This window comes from Macrotis lagotis, chromosome 8 (genome assembly GCF_037893015.1).
Source record: "Macrotis lagotis isolate mMagLag1 chromosome 8, bilby.v1.9.chrom.fasta, whole genome shotgun sequence".
Classification (NCBI taxonomy): Eukaryota; Metazoa; Chordata; class Mammalia; order Peramelemorphia; family Peramelidae; genus Macrotis; species Macrotis lagotis.
The window spans coordinates 22,638,317-22,656,093 of NC_133665.1; the positions used below are offsets into that span (position 1 = coordinate 22,638,317).

General features: G+C 34.1%; 1 protein-coding gene and 1 long non-coding RNA gene across 12 annotated transcripts in view; one reads left to right on the forward strand and one right to left on the reverse strand.

Annotated features, from left to right (window-relative positions):
• The window catches only part of SMARCA2 (SWI/SNF related BAF chromatin remodeling complex subunit ATPase 2), a 207,231-nt gene that overhangs the window by 17,415 nt on the left and 172,039 nt on the right, over nucleotides 1-17,777 (reverse strand). For 8 of the 9 annotated variants that reach the window (XM_074196508.1, XM_074196507.1, XM_074196509.1 and 5 more), the window contains one exon: nucleotides 11,487-11,704. In XM_074196508.1, coding sequence (XP_074052609.1) covers nucleotides 11,487-11,704 — 218 coding nt within the window. Of the gene's footprint in view, nucleotides 1-11,486; nucleotides 11,705-13,377; nucleotides 13,837-17,777 lie in introns of those variants that run through there. The other variant, XM_074196515.1, reaches the window with a different exon arrangement.
• LOC141495323 (uncharacterized) overlaps nucleotides 1-17,777 on the forward strand; it is a 78,357-nt gene that overhangs the window by 14,575 nt on the left and 46,005 nt on the right. The window lies entirely within an intron of this gene.

Genomic DNA, 17,777 nt, shown 5'->3' on the forward strand with positions numbered 1-17,777 from the left:
TACTGCACTACCTAGCCATTCCTAAAATACTGGTTTAAAAAAAAAAACATGAGCTCATTTTTTCCTCTAACTCCTTTACTATTCTATCATCCCTATTGCTGTTGAAAGTGCCGCCATTATCCAGTGTCTCAGGTTCATAATCTTAATATTATCCCTTCATTCTATCTAATTGATTACCATATCTTGCCATTCCTGCATTCACATCTCTCATATCTACACTCAAGTTCACATTTCCCCAAGTGATGCTCTCATTCTACTAACTCCAGTGACTCCCTATTGCCCTAAGGATAAAATGTAAACTCCTGTTTTATACAACCAAATTATCTTTCCAGTCTCATTGGACGTTATTACCCTCTCACATTTTGCAATCCAGACACACTGGCTTTTTCTCTCTGTACTTGGTTCTGGGAAGATGCTCTTAGCTCCCACCTGTGGTCTTTGCACTGTACACCTCCCATAGTTGGAATGCATCCTCCTTTACCTTTGCCTCAGTGAGTTTCTGTCTTCTTTTAAGATACAACTCAGGTTTCTTTGCATGAAGCCTTTCCTTTTGTACCCAATTGCTACTGTCCTCCCCCTCAAACTACCTTGTATTTAACTATTATTTACATATAATATTTTACATATATTTATAAATTTAATATCCTTATAAACATTTAGAAAGTAAATTTTTAATATTTTTTGTGATACTGACTAAATATCCCCCTCTGGAACTCCTCGTCTCCTCTCAAGGAGTCATTCCACATAATAATTTTGTGTGTATATTTTAAAAATATACTTATTGTCTCCATCAGAATGTAAATCTCATTGTGAGTAATATTAGACTTCATTCTTTAAAACTGTATCTGCAGTAAGCACTTAAGAAGTATTTGTTGATTGACTACTGTATCTGAAGGTAACCCAAACTTTCTTGGGTGTTTAATCATCTTGGCATATAGTTCCCCTAAGTACTTGCAATATGATCAGCATAGAAATTGTTGCAACTGAGGATGGTGAGGTGGTGCAGTGGATAGAGCACCAGGCCTGGAGTCAGGAGTACCTCAGTCAAATTCAGCCTCAGACATTTAATAAATACCTAGCTGTCTGGCCTTGGGCAAGCCACTTAACCCCATTGCCTTGCAAAAACTAAAAAAAAAAAATTGTTGCAGTTTATGCATTTGTTGCAAAGGATGAAAAGGTAAAGAAATTCTATGAAGAATTTAATAACACCTTCCAAATCAAACAAGGCACATTTGATACTCTATAACTTCAATGAAAAGGTGTACATCAGAAAGAATAAAAAATATGGTGCAAGATATAGTTCAAGAGTAAAAAACAAGTCAGGCTAGTATGATATAGAAGCCTTAAACATTTATATTGTCAAGATTTTCTTTGGGAAAGGAACAAGAGGTATTGGCAACACCAAGTATCATAATGAAATGGAATTGATCATATATAAATGACCAGGCAATGATTCATTACTGATATGGATACCATTCCCAAATCGGCTGCCTAAGTGTAGTCTTAGAGTTGGAGCAAATATCAAAATTAATCTAAAAGAAGAAATAACAAATTCAGGAAATCATAGGATATATATGATTAACATAATCCCTTAAACAAGCTATTTGTGCAAGAACAACAACATAAGGAAATGTATAAAGCAACTTATCAACCCAGGTTGAAGTTATTTCCATAAAAAAATTACTAATGCCAATGAATTTCAAAAACATGAAGACTAAATTGCCAAGAAATTGCTTTTGTCAAGAAGAGATATACAGCAACTATGGCACCACAGGCTTAGAATATAAATTCATAAAATTTTATACATTATCACCTTAAACAAAGAATGAAAAGGGAAAGAAAAAAGTAAGCATAAAGTTGGCAAGACATCCAACTATGTAGAGTCATTTTAAGAATAATTAAAGTTAAAACTGTAATGAGGACAAGTGAAAATGATCAAAGTTCTATAAGGACCAGTTTATTCTTTCATTCAGGATAGTATAGTAAGATTTTAATATCATACCTCCCCCAAGAAATAGAAATGTCACTGAATAAAACTAGATAGAACAAGCAACTGGACTAGACCAGTCTGTGTTGATGACAACACATTTTGAATGTTGAAAAGATTTTGAACCTTTTAATTACCTAAAAAAAGTTGACAGAGAAAACAAAAATAATTATTGACCTACATGCCTAGTTTCCCTTAATAGAAAATGTTTGTGAGAGTGATTTACACATTCATACTTTAAGTGTATCCTTGTTGAAGGTATAAGAAGATAAGGAGAAATTTGCAAATTACATTTTATAAGACCACATTATTTACAATCACATATAATTAATTGAAGAGTATAGATAATATAAGCTCCTATTGTGATTATTTCTTGACTATAAAAGAAATAAATTCTATGGAATAAGGGGCTGACTTGAAGGCTCTTCCCACAAGATATTTTCCATGTATATTTCAAAATCATATAAGACTTTACAACACAAGTAATTTTTTTGATAACTCTCTAATTATTATTATTTTTTAGGTTTTTGCAAGGCAAACAGGGTTGAGTGGCTTGCCCAAGGTCACACAGCTATGTAATTATTAAGTGTCTGAGACTGGATTTGAACCCAGGTACTCCTGACTCCAGGGCTGGTGCTTTATCCACTGTGCCACCTAACCACCCCTAACTCTCCAATTATTAACATCAAATAAAAGCATAAAGCAAAGAGACATGCATTTACCAAAGGTGACTGCTATTGTCACAAAAGATATCCAGTGTAGATTCAATATTAAAGATGAATTTCAAACAGATGAATAAATTATAGAATGTGAATGCAGTGGAATGTTATTGTGCCATAAAAAATCTAATAAAAACAGAGAAATCTGAGAAGATCATGAAGTAATTCAGAGTAAGGTGATAATAACCATGAGAACAATTTGTACAAGACAAATAACTGATCAATTCAATGAGCAAATATATTTGAAGGACCACTGTCAAGTTATACTACCCACTTGCTGACAGTGAATTGTGCATAAAATTTATATTTTTGGATGTGTATAATATGGAAATTTCTTTTGCTTAACTAAGTACAATTTTATGAGAGTTTTATTCTTTTCTTTTTAATGGGGAGGGGTTGATTGAAAGAAAATAAATGCTAATTGAAAAGTTAAGTTTTTAAAAATCAATTTAATTCCCTGTAGTTGATGAAATTCTCCAAATGTTCCTGTTTGTGGTTGTTATTGTGCTAATTGCCTCAAACTTGTAAAATTATAGAATCTCCTAAATGAAATTAATAATTTTTCAAAATAGAATTTATATATATATAAGTACATTCACATATAGCTTCTGTGTATATACATGTATGCTATATGTATATATATATATATATATATACACACCCATATATGTATACACATACACACACACACACACACACACACACACAGATATACACATATATTTATTTGCCTTAGACAATGTATAAAGACATACTGTGTTAGGTCCAGAGTTGAATTGGAAGAAGGAGAATAGTGACCTTTTATAAACCATATATGTCTTTTTAACAATACAAAAGGTCATCTTCTAAACACCAATATTCTTCCCATGATGTTGGATGACTACAAGTCAAAGAATTCTATAGTCTCCAAAGAACTAAAATTAAGGATCAACCAACGGGTATAACCAATGGATAACCAGTATGCTTTACTAATATCAGGAAACTGAATGTTAACCTGTGGAGCATTTCTTAGAAGACATGAAGAAGACAGTCACACATGATGTATAGACATAATCTGGTTTCAATATGAGAATGTCCATATTGTTGAGATCAAATATCCACTGGAGTAATTAAATAATTGAATGCTTTTAATCTGAATTATGATTAACTGATATTGTGCATTTCATAAACAGAAAAAGGAGAGAAAAACCAAAGAGCCCAAACTTATATTGTTAATGATAGATTCACTTTGTACTCTAGACATTATCTTTATGTTATTTAACAGAAGAAACTTTCTTTTCATTATTAGTAACTACATTTTCATAGTGTTTTAAGGTTCACAAAATATTTTATATATCAAATAGGTACACAGAATCTGAGTCTTGCAGCACTACAGGTATTTTTATCAACATTTTAAAGATGATTAACAGGTACAGAAAGGTCACATGACTTGCTCGTAACAGCAAATCAATAGTGTCAGAGGTGAATTTTGAACTGAATTTCCTACCAATCATATATCTAGATTTTATATTTTATATCATTTTACCTCTATCCCCAATGTCTGATTTCTGTTTTGAGCAAAAAAAAATTTTTTTTAAAATCTAACAGCTGATACAGAAGCAGGATATATGTGTGAGTAACAACAAAACCTTGTTTTTCAAAAAAGGAGATGTATATTCTTTGGCAATACTGTCACCTTCATATAGTTCACTCTAGAATGATTGGCCTAGATGATGATACCAACTACCTGGCAAAGAACCTATCAAAATAATAGATCTAGAAATTGTTGGCTGGTCCTGAAGGGACTTTAAATACACATCATTATCATTTTAAGGAAAGACAATATAAAGCCATTGGAAGAAAGATATATCTTGTAAAAGTATAAGGAACTTAGGAATTTTTGCCGCTAAAATATATAAAAAGACAGAAAATGAAAAAAAAGAAAATTGTTTTAAAAGCATAAAGTATAATGCATCTATGGCTGCTATATTTCATATATATTTTGTAAATCATATAGTGTCCTAACCCTTAAAGCACATAAGAAAAGGTAGTCACATGAGCCAATATTGGAGAGTCCTATGAGTATGTCAAAAGATATGGTTTAAATCTACTCTGAAGGGGCAGGCAGGTGGAGCAGTGGATAGTGCACTGGTTCTGGAGCCAGGAGGACCTGAATTCAAATATGACTTCAGACACTTAATAATTACCTAGCTGTGTGACATTACAAAAGTCACTTAAGCCCATTGCCTTAAAAAAATTAATAAATAAACAAATCTACTCTGAAGTTTCAAGTTTCCCCTCAGTTTTAGTTCTAAATTAGTAAATAGCCTCCAATGTTCAGAAATTTAGTGCTTACTGGACAATTATATTCATACATTAAAGGGATACTTGAGAGACAGGCTACACAAGTATCAGTAAGTTCAGAAGTTTTTTTATACTTTATATCATATTAAAACTTCATAAATTAATAACAATAAATTTTACAAAACACCTTACAAACATTCAGGGTCTTTGACATTTAGTTTCCTGGTATTCTGTGTTCCCTAACTGTGCACAATGATAATTTTCCATTGCCAGGTAACAGTGAAACATGAAAAAAAGGATATACTTCATTTTAACAAGTTCCTTTTAGGACTTAAATTCTGATGAACAAGAAATAGTGATATGGAAATGAGGGAGACCATTGTGATAAGTGACTTTGTCATCTTGGACCCAATCACAGTAGGACTGAGCAAGCATACTCTACAAATTAGATTTAAAAAACAATTCATTTGTTTGCTGCCAAAATCAGAGGCTCTACTTAGTTCAATATGAGTGAAATAATCCAGAAATGATTACATGTTTTTTAATGAAGAAGAAAATGGGTTAGTGGACTTACTAAATGCAATGAGCTCGTAATTAAAAAAAAAACAATCCTATCTGTGATTTAGATATAGACATTCTGGGAATAAGTATAGAGCTGTAATTTGGAACCTTTTCTTTAGCAAAATGGTGAAGAATATGGACCTCCTCCAAGAATAATTATCTTTAAATGTATAAAATAAAATGCATAGGATTACAAAGGAAACCAATAATATTAAAATATATGTGTGGCCTCTGACATAGACCTCTAGACATAGGCCTCTAGATAGTTGCTCATGTTTAGGACAGGGAAGCAGAATGTGGGTCATCAAAGGAGCCTGAGAAGAAATGTGTGGTTAGGTAGAAAAAGTCAAGTGAAGAAAGGGTCAAGGAAGAAGGGGTGCACACAATGCCAAAGGCTGCAGTAAGTTTAAACCAAATGAGGTAAATAGGTTGGTCGATCTAGAAATGAAAAGATCACTGGTAGGTTATGAAACAGCCAAAGTATCAGTTAAATTTTGGAGCTTGAAACCAGATTACAATGGCCTGAGAAGAGTGGGAGCTGAGGAAATGGAATATTGAGGTCTTATTTAAGTTTTCCTTGGAAAGTTAGAAAAGATGTAGTATGGAAGCATGAGAAAGAACCTATAAATGGAGGTATTTCAAAGAAGGAAGAAATCTGGACATAGTTATAAGTGATAGGGAGAGGATATAGATGAGAGAAAAGGAAGAGGTTGTTTAGGAGAAAAGATGGAAAGAGATATGAACCAGAAAGTAGAGGAATTAATTGGCTGAAGCATCAAAAATCTCTAGAGGAAAGGGCAACACTTTTAAGTATATAGTAATCAAGATTAAAATGTAATTGGGAAATATTTAACAAAATAAATAAAAAGATAATAAAACATCACTAATGTTGCATTTTAAAACTAGGACAATATGGATTCTATATGAATTCTTGGTTACAGATTAGGAACCCCTTATTTCTATTTGAGTTTGACACTTTGGATAGAGACAAGGAGAAAGGTCATATTTTCATCAGATGCTGAAGCAATGGAAAGATGAAGATGGGTTATTGTTCTTTTTTAAATATCAACTGAATACATATAGTGTGAAACAGAATGCAGGGCTTGAAGTCAGGAAGACTCATCTTCCTAGGTTCACATCTGACCTCAGACACTTAGTAGTTGTGTGACCCTGGGCAAGTCACTTAACCCTGTTTGCCTCAGTTCCTCATCTGTAAAATGAGAAGGAAATGGCAAACTACTTCAGTATTTTGCTAAGAAAATCCCCTGAAGAGTCAGACATAACTGAAAAACAACTGCATAACAACAAAATACGATGCTATTGCTATTTAAAAAGCTAAATTAAGTGACTATAACAATGTTGTTTAACTTTCTAGATCAAGTCTATGATGATCAAACTACACTCAAATATGGTGCTTTATTCTGGGGGGTCATGTTTTAAGAGGGATACTGACAAATTAGGTAACATTCAGGATGGCAGCAGGATGGTGAAAGATCCAGAAATTTTATCACATAAAGAGTGGTGAAGAGCCAGAACTTATTAATCAGAAGAAATAAATGTTTGGGGACAGGGGGATATATAATTATCATTTTAAAAAAATAAAAATTTCATATTTGAAGATCTGTCTTGGGAAAGAAGGAATAGTATTATATTTTGCAAGACAAAGTAGAATTAGAATAAATAGGTCTGAGTAAAAGTTAAAGGGAAACTTAAGCTTAATATAAAGACTTTACATGATTCCTTCTTTCCCTTAAAATAAATACTTATAAACAATTATCATGTTTCTAGTTCTTTTTCCTTATGATTGTCATTTCACATCTTCTAATCTCTCCTTTCTTTCTGGTCTCTGTATCCCTCTGTAAACAAGAGTGGGTTCGGTGTTCTAGGATCCAAATCTAGGAAATAGAGCTTTTATAAATATTTAAAATTTGACTAAACATAGAAAGACTTTAAAAGGCTTCCAACAACTCCAAAGCTCATTGTTTAAAAGTTTTGAGGGAAAATAGAAACTTATGCTTTTGAGAATAACTTCTTTCTTCTTTGAGAGGAAAAGTATGAACCTAGAAATACTACAATTAAGTAAATGAGCCAGAAAGACCAAAGAAAGAGGAAAAGGTCCTATATGTACACAAATATTTATAGCAACTCTTTTTGTAGTGGCAAAGGATTGGAAACTGAAGGAATGCTCATCAGTTAGTGAATGGCTGAACAATTCATGGTATATGAATGTGATGAAAGACTACTGAGTTATAAAAAAATGATGGAGATGGTTTAAGAGATATCTGAAAAGATTTGTATGAAATGAGGCAAAGTGCAGTGAGCAGATCCAGCAGAACAATTTATATAGTAATAACACTACTAGAAAGATAATTACCTTTCAAAGACTTAGTAACTTTGATCATCATAATGAGCCACAACAGTTTCAAATATGCTATCTGCCTCCAGAAATAGAGCTAATGGGCTTTGGGCTCAGACTGCAGATTGAAGCATGTTAAGGAACATGGCTAATATGGAGTTTTATTTTATATAATTATATATAGCTATATGAGTTTTGTTTTTGTCTTCCTAATGGGTAAGTGGGGAAGAGAATAGGGAACTGACAAACAAAATTGAGTTTCTAAAAAAAAAAAAGTGCAAATAAAAGGCCAGACTCAGGATGTTCAGGATATGGAAGCACCACTGGCAGAAGCAGAGTTCCAATTAGTTTCAATTATAGTGACTTCCTTAAATAATTTCTGACACTTTTCTATATTTTTAAAAACATTTTTCAAGAAAAACTGAGCCAAACAAAAAAATATTCTCAATCAGGAATCAGGTGCATATTTCCACATAAAAATTCAAATTTATAATAACTTAGATATCAGTATAAGATGATAAAAAATAACCCTGCAAAATGACGAGCATTTAATGGTCTCATTTTAATACTCAGAAAAACTAAATGATGATCAACAATCAAAACATTTAAAGTAGTGGGAGTGATTATAAGCAGTATCAGTCACATAGGTAGGGAGAGTTACTATTTTAGTGACAGTCTCTAATGGTATAAAACCTTCAACTCCATGACAACTGGATTTCTCAGAATATTTTGTCTAAGATCAACCCCAAAAAATAGGATCTGCTGACATTCTAGCTAATTAAAGCCCTCCTAATTTGAGTACCTCCTACTTGGGTACCAATTTGGTAAAGCAAAATGCAAAATATAAATAGAGTAAGTCCCTTCCGAGAAGATTCCTAAGACAAACTAAACATGACACATATGGGGGGAAATATAGATACACATTCCAGCAAAGATTCATGAAAATATGGAAGAGTAGAATAGATCTTGGCAGGGAACTCTAAAATAAAAGCAGAATAGAAAAGGAAGAACAGGTAAAAATATATACTCTATTCATATGCTCAACAATTTGGAATTTATTTCTTCCCTTTTCAATACATCCAATACCTTTGTATTGGCACATTTCTCAAATTGTTGGCTTCAATACTTGTGTACTTGGCTAGCTAGATTCCTAAACTATCAGGATTAAATTAGATTAAATAGATTCATGTGGATCCATTATGGTGTGATATTACTTCTACTTGTTAGCAGAGTCTTGGAAAGTTCCTTTTCTGACTCTTTCAGAAGATAGTGGAAGTATATAGTCTGGTATAGTTTTATAAGTTTAATGGTTACAACTTTGACTCCCTATTATCTTTAAAAACTATTCTCAGTCTTTCAGTATTAAACTTGTTTTAGACCCCAACAAAATTAACAACAACTAGTGAATCACCTAAACAAGTATGATCAAACAAATATTTGATAGATGAGGAAAGTGAAGCCAATGGAAGTTCGATGAGTTGCTCAGGTTTACACAGATAATGCAGACACTGAACTCTGACTTTTTGGTTACAAATTTATACGCAACTACCTTGATAAATATAGTTGAGACTCTAAGTACATCACCATACTTAAAAGGACAGTTTACAAAAGCAAAATTAATAACAGTAATAAGTAATAATAAGTCATATATGTAATAATGAAAACAAGACCAGTTTTAAAAGCTTTTGCTTTCTTTTAAATGATGGACAATTATCTTTTTGGAAAATGTAACCTGAGTATATACTGACCAACCTGGTGGGATCAGAGAGGTATCTCAGCCAGAAAGAATAGGGCATAATTATAGGGGTTTTTTTTTTTACTTTCCCACTCCCATTTTAGTATTCAGCATAACTACCAATAAGAAACAAAAATGTCTGCTTAATTCTCTTATCTGAGTAATCAGTCACTAAACTTTTTGCATCTATATAAAGCAATCAAAGCAGAAAAATATAAAACTTTTCTAACCACACTGGTTAGAACAACTTTGTAAAATGGTGCTGGCACTGCATTGTAATAACTAATTTAATTCTGACTTCTTTTAAGTGAAAGAGTATGCTTGCTTCAGTTGAGCATTAATTACATAACTAACAAAAGACAAATGCAAACAATCAATCGATCTCAAAGCAATTCTACTACTTTTATCTCTCCAGAAAGCAGAGAACTCAAAAGATGTTTTGTTGGTTTAGGGATGCATTCTCTATTGTTTAAAAAAAATAAGTCTGGAAAATAATGTTTGACAATCATGATTAAATCTCATAATTATAAAGTGAGCTTTTAGAGTGAAGTTTAAATTATAGAGAGCAAGCACTTTCCAGAGGATTATTAATGCAAAATTAATATGATATGTAGGAAGGAAATATAGAATGTCCCAAAATATATAGTTTGATTTTTAAGCTACTAAAACTCAAAACTGCACTAAAACATTTTGGACACCTGATATTGATAACTTCACAGAAGGTACATGAGAATGGGAAGAGAAGAGTAGATTTTGGCAGAGTACTCTAAAATGAAAGTAAAATAGAAAGGCAGAAATAGGTAGAAAAAATTATTTACAAGTTCAGCCATTCAGGATATTCTTTCTCTATAGTACTTAATATCTTTGGGTTGGCACATTTCCTCAAGTAGATGCCTTCAGTTTTATATTCAGGAACTATTGCTGTGCAATTTCTTTGTAGTCATAAGGCTTAAGAGAGTGCCTGGCATATGGCATTTAATAAATGTTTGTTGGCTAATAAGTGTTTGTTGTCATGCATTTCTCAAAGCTGTATTTGGATTTTCTGGGCTAAAAAACCTATCTGTTGAAGTAACAAAGATTCTACAGTAATGTCTATTGTAACAAATTACTAAACCCAACCCTTTACTTCTACAGCACTGGGGCTGGGGAGGGAAAGGTCCTGAAAGAGGCTATATGATTTTTAAGTCAGGGAACTTGGGTGGTAGAAATGCATCTTTTTTGTAAACCATTTGTTTAATTTGGAAGAGTATTTTTATTTGATAAAAGAGTCTAAATATATCCATGTGTGTATGTATGTGTATATATATATATATATACATATATATGTATATATATGTTATGATGGGACATTAAATTAGAATTCAAAGGATCCTAGATTAAGAGATGGAAAGGATTTTATATCTTCTCTATCTTTTGCTTCTTTTTGTATCCCCCAGATCTTAGCACAGAGCCTGACACATGGTAAGTAATTCATAAATACTGATTGACTCCTGATTGATTCTAATGTTACATTTTAGAAGTGAAAAAAATTGTGCCTTAAAATGATAAAATGACATTTTCATTGACACATCTCATTGACAATAATACTAATTCAAACTCAGGTCCCTTGACTTCAAATACTGAATTCTTTCCAGAATGTTACTGAACAGATCAAACTATTTTCTGCCTAAATATCCCTCTAAAATCTTAAAAATTATGATGTATTTTATATATTGGAGATTTTGGAAGCCAAAATGTGACATGACACATATAATACACAAAATTTCAAAACTCAAGCATTCAATTATCATTTAGATAATAAGAATAAAAAATAAATGAATGAAAATAAAAGTTACAAAATCTCACCTGTCCTTGTAGTTTATTACAGTGTCAATGATGGCATTCATCTGCTTTGTCAATTTGGGGGGATTTGGTGACAATTTCTCAGCTGGAGGTCGGCCTCTTCTCTTTTTAGCTTTTTCCACATCTTCCTTCCCAGGTTCTTTCTCCACATTTCTTCGTCTTTTTCGTTTCTTGAGCCGCACTTCCTCTTCCATTTCTTCCAAATTACCGTCTTCAATTGCCTATTATCCATAGATGTGAAAAGGGGGGAGGGGAGAATCCACACAATTAGAAAAATGAAATTTGAATGATCAGAATGAATAAAATTTAATTAAATACTAAAGAAAACAAAAAGTTAACAGTAATCATTGGCTGGAATGGTAATGTTTTACCACCATATTGGATAAACACATCAAACTTATTTTGGTTTCACCAAAATAACCTAAAGGCCTAGAGAGCTCTAATAGTAAATATGAATAAGTTATGTGAAGAAAAAACAACTCTTTAAAAATTATGTGTATGAATACAACTCAATCCAAATGAAATTAATCCAATAAAAATAAGGAGAACTTGGTGTCCCATTATTACAAGGAGGTGAAAAAATTCCTGTGACTACATCTTTCAAGTAATCAGACACAAAATACAACCTTTTTTCTTTTTGTTTTCTATTAATTTATTCTTGAATCATAAAATAAAAACAAATCAAAATCCTATCTAAATTTCTATGCCAGAAACAAGACCAGAATGAATTACAAAGCCACAATTCCTTACAAATGCACTTAAAGCACACACACCGCCACAAACAAAAAACACTTTCTCCAAATTACCTGCAAACGTTTGCCTTAAACACAGCCAGCAGCTCTAATGCAGAGAGATAATAAAATAGCTATCAAAAACAACCAGGTATAAAAGAAACCTGTTCACAAATGGCTAAAAGATCCATGTGACAAACACAGAAGTTAAAACTTTCTTGTTGGGTAAATTACAAAACTTAAAAAATAAGAAAGAAAAAATAGAAAAATAAAACATGCAAAAATTTGACCACATAAGAAAAAAATTAAATAAATCTTTAAATCATATTTTAAGATTAATGCTTTCTGAAAACATAACTGATGTTGTTATTTGTTCCTCCTGCCTCTCAATATTGCCTTGAGTATGCAAATGCTAATCAATCCTTTCTCGAAACTGAAAGAGCTCTAATCATAAGGCAATTACCTTCATTTCTCCACAGCACCAAACATGGCTAATATTTATGATCATGTGAGTATAACAATCAATATAAAGAGTGATTACAGCTTAGACATCATTTCTTTCACTTATATACAATGTCTATTGGAAAAAAAAAGGGTTTTGTGAAGAAAACCTGGTACAAAACACAAAGAAACCTGGCATGTTAAAAATGCCAGGGGGATTTCAAAATCTGTTTCCTATGCATCCTCCGATGTGCAAATCCATAGAACAAACATGAACACAGAATCCTGAGGGACAGTCTGAAACTAGGCCTTAATAATCAAAAGACAATTTCCATCACGCTTCCACAGTGCTCAGATAACCACTATGAAGGAGCCTCGAGATCTGATGAGTTAGGAGGAAAAAGGAAGAAAAAAAATTCTGCACATAATTTCATTAATATTCATTTGGCTAAAACAGGACATCCACTATACAGTAATACACATTGCAGCTAACGAAGATGAAGAAAAAGAAACTGGTCCGCAAATCTTGGAAGCTGAAAATGCTAATAATAAATACAGCATGCAAGGCTGTCAACAGTTAATGTTATTTGCTCTCCATAAGCACCCAGTTGTACACAGAAATCCGGACGGAGAACACCGGCTTTTGATGTGTCACACACCTACACATGCCTGGGATGTAGTTCTACTGAATCTTCAAGACGGCAATGAAAAAAGATATTTACCTTACCACTATCAGCAGGCCGGCTATCGGAAATCACAGTTAGTGGGGATAAAATTAACAAGCCAGCAAAGCAGCGAGCTGCTAGTCTCTTCATCAGCTGATCAGGAAAAAAAAGAGAGCTGGGGAAAGGCTATGTTTTCATATACAAGTAATTTTATTTTACTGAAAATTTAATACTGAAAGGATTGTGGATACTCAAATCTGCTGTTTCATTCTCCCTACTACAAGGCCCGAAGCCTCCTTCCTCCAGCCTGCTTTAATATTGACAACTACTTATCATATTTTCCCCTTATTATTCCAGGCAGCAGAATTAGATGGCTATTAGCTCAGGTGGTTTCTGATTACTGCTAGCATTTTACTAATTATATCAACTTGAAACAATTTAATATCTAATTTTATTTAAAAAAATAAAAACAAGGTATGTAATTTTTGTGTTTTAAAACCTATTTTACTTATTGTACATAACTGTTTTGTTTTCTGAATAGGATGCATAGGACTTGAAGCATTTAAAATGATTTTAAAAATAGAAAAAAAAGACAAAAGGAAAATATTTTCATTTTAATGCACTTAAGAAAAAGCAATGTGTATTTATTAAAATCCAATTATTTAGCACCGATTTTTTTTCTTTCAAAAAATTCTTAATTGTCACACTTCACTTTCATTTTCATCCTGTAAAAAATTATCTCTACCCCCCCCTTCCCCCTTAAATGGGATGTACGGGGAAAAAGAGGGAGGGTCCTAAAAAGGATTTTCTTTTTTTTTCCACTCCTCAGTTTTTGAGACAAAGGAGCCAAATCTAAGCTTAAGGTGTTTGCTATTTCAAGTCACTAAATCGATGAGTAATTGATGTGAAAATAAATTAAACTGGCAACAGATTAGTGAAAGCCTTTAAGGTACATACTAAGCTGTGCATATTAATTTTAAATTTAGGATTTAGAAATACATGGAATTATACTTAGTACTGACCACTCCTCCATGTATATTAAGGTTGTATGCAGGAATGCAGAGAACCACAAGACATCTTCCCTCCTCCCCAAAGCCCCCAAACATTCATACTGCAGGGCTTAATGTTCACTGATTTCTAATGGTCTTTTCCTAGTGTAAATAAATTTCCTAAATACACCCTAATGCTTTTTTTCATGTATAAAGTTCAGCAAGATCACTTCTGCATGTAAGCCAAATTATCAGTTGGAGGTTATAAACTGTCGTTGTTTTTAAGTTGATTTATTAAACTGGTTCAACTGACTGAACTCTGTGCTAAGGGGTAAAAAAAAAATCAAAACTAAAAAAAAAACCAAAACCAAAAAAAAATTTGCTATACAAAGCTAAAGTACCACACAAAAAGAATTCCCTTCCAAACCTTTAACCAGCACAATAATGAAATAAATCACAGAAGCAAACCCCCAGTTTCCGACTGGTGACGTCTGGCGCAACAGTGCGAGAGCCCTAATTCAACATACAGACGTCTCCCATGCTGAACTGCCTCTAGACTTAATGAAGTGAATAGGAAGGAAGTCAGGGGGAAAAAAAAGTGTACAAATAAGAAATTAACACTTTCCTTCCCTACTGAAACAGAGATCTACAACTATAGCTAAGTTTGGGGAGGCATCTGTTTTCTTAAAGGCACACTGTACTCATTCTGCTTGGGGCTTCATACCAAAAGCCCAGATGGTGATACTAACTTCAGCCAAGTTCAAATAGTTAACTGTATACTTCAGCTTGCATTTTCCTGAACGAAAAGTGGGTATTTCTCTTTCCACCACTGGATGGCAACCTTTTTTATGGAAAGAAGGCATTTTTATGGCATAGGTTGTGCAAGAACATGTTAATAGGACCTCAAACTGGCTCAAAGCCAGGCTTAGCTAGCAGGGGCCAGCAGCAAATTCCACTGACAAAAGGGAAGAAAAGTATCATAAAAAAACGATCTGTTCAGTTGAAATATTTTAATAAAAGTCAAGCCACAATAGAAAGCACCTGATGGCACCAGTCGAATCAAGCCTCCTTTTTATGTAATAATAGGGTATCTTTTCCATTTTGAAATGGAAAACCTTTAATATGAACACCATGCTCACAACACCTCAGTACAAAGGACATTTTATGCCTGTTCCTCCTGGCTCTATGAGTTTGGCTGTGCAGGACTCCCAGCTGAGAGTCTTTAGACTGATGATTCTCCATCTCCCTGACCTGACTCTGCTGACCTCCACTCTCAGATCTCCAACTGGATGGCCAGTAGACATCTCACACTTAGTATATTCAGAACTTGTTTTCTTTCCTTCTAAATCCTCCCCCCCTTTCACAGACATCTTTCCTGTTAGGTAGGAGTCAACACCGTCCCCCTAGTCCCTCAGGCTCATCACCTGGGGGTCCATGCAGGATTCCTCATGATCCCTTCCCCTCCCCACTCCAGATCTAACTTGTAACCAAGGCCGGTGGATTTTACCTTTACCATATCTCTCTGATATGCCCCTTTTCTCCTCTGACACTGCCACCTCTCTAGGGCAGACCCTCATCGCCTCATGCCTGAAACTCTGAGTCAGCCAATCATTGGGTCTCTGCTAATTCTCTCCCCACTCCAATCAATCATCCATTCAGCAGGTTTGACCATGTTTTCCCTTATCCATTAAACTTCAGGAGCATTCAAAGTACTTCAAAACCTGCTCCATCCAACCTTTCCAGACCTCATACCTTATTCTCCAACACATTTGGGGATCTTTGATCCCATGACACTGGCCCCCAGCTTGTTCTTGGCTACAGGCATTTTTCCATGTCAGGGGTGTGTGCTCTCTCTCTCTCTCTCTCTCTCTCTCTCTCTCTCTCTCTCTCTCTCTCTCTCTCTCTCTCTCTCTCTCTTCTCCAATCTGACTACTAACCTTCCTGGCTTCCCTTAAGTCTTAACTAAAATCCTGTTTTCTACAGGAAGCCTTCCCTCTCCCCTCTTAGTTTCAGTGCTTACCTTCTGTTGATTATTTCTTATTTATCCCATACAAAAACTGTTTGGTATGTATGTTTGTTGGTATGTTATCTTTCCCATCAGATTGTAAGCTCCTTTAAGGCAGGGATTGTCCTTTGTTGTCTGTGTTTGTGCGTGTGTGTGTGTGTGTGTGTGTGAGTTTAACATAGTGTTTGGCATATGGTAGGTGTGATTCTGGGCAAATCACTTAATCCTGTAAAATGAGCTGGTGAAGGAAATGGTCAACCACTCCAGTATCTTTATCAAGTAAAGGCCAAGTGGGGTCATGAAGAGTTGAAGATGACTGAGTAGCAGAATAGGCACTTAATAAATGTTTATTGATTGGTTGATTGGAATGCTCTTCCTCCACACCTCAGCATATTTAGTTGATTCCTTTCCTTAAAGTCCCAGGTCTTTTATTTCCTTCTCCATGAAGCCTTATCTTCTTCCAGATATGTGTGTTCCTTCCTTTTCCAACTCTCCACTCAACATGTTCTCATTTGTGGTTGTCTGTGAACATGTCTGATGCCCCATAATGGATTGAACACTCTTTGAACTTTGCTGCTTCAGCTATGTGTATTGAACCTGGAGTCAGGAAGGAAGACCTTCCTGAATTCAAATGTGACCTCAGACACCTGTGTGACCCTGGTAGCGTCATTAACTATTGGCTGCCTCAAGTTCCTATATCACTGGGTTGTTGTGAGGATCAAATGAGATAACAAATGCACTTAGAACTTAAAGTGCTATACAGATGCTGGCTATTTATGTTTTCAGCTCTGCATCCTCAGGGTCTAGGGCAGCATTTGACACATATAAGTTGCCTAATAATTGTTTGTTCAATTGAACTAAATGAGCCCAGGATCTCCCACAATTATACAGATGGACATGATTCATTTGCCAGAAGAAAGCAATAAAGGAGAAAAGAGAGGAGGAATCATACTCCCCTCTCCCCTAAAGACTTTGCTTTAATAAAGTTTTACTTAAGACTTGCTCAAATTGATCAAAGCAGTGGTAGTCAACAAACTGAGGAGTCCAAAGAGCTTATTCTAAAAAATTTTAACAAGGAGAATTTCTTAGAAAGGAAATGGGACCTTTAACATTATTAAATGTCCTTAGTTCTTCTCCCCCCCCAACCCCTTCCATCTCCAACTCCACAGTGGCTGACACAAAACCCTGATAAAAATTGCCATTAAGTGCTGCAGTATTATTGGAGGAATGGAATTTGTCAGTTTTTCTTGGGGGGAGGTATATATGTGTTAAGGAGTCCCAACCCTCAAGGAGATCATCTTATGCCTTCCAATGAAAAACAAATCACATGGAAACACTGAAATTAATTGGGACACCTTTTATTTTCATAGCTTTCTCCCTAGTGTAGAACCTTGATCCTTTGCAAAGCGAAAATCAACATTCCTGAAATTAAAGTGTAATAAAACAGGACTGCATGTTAATAC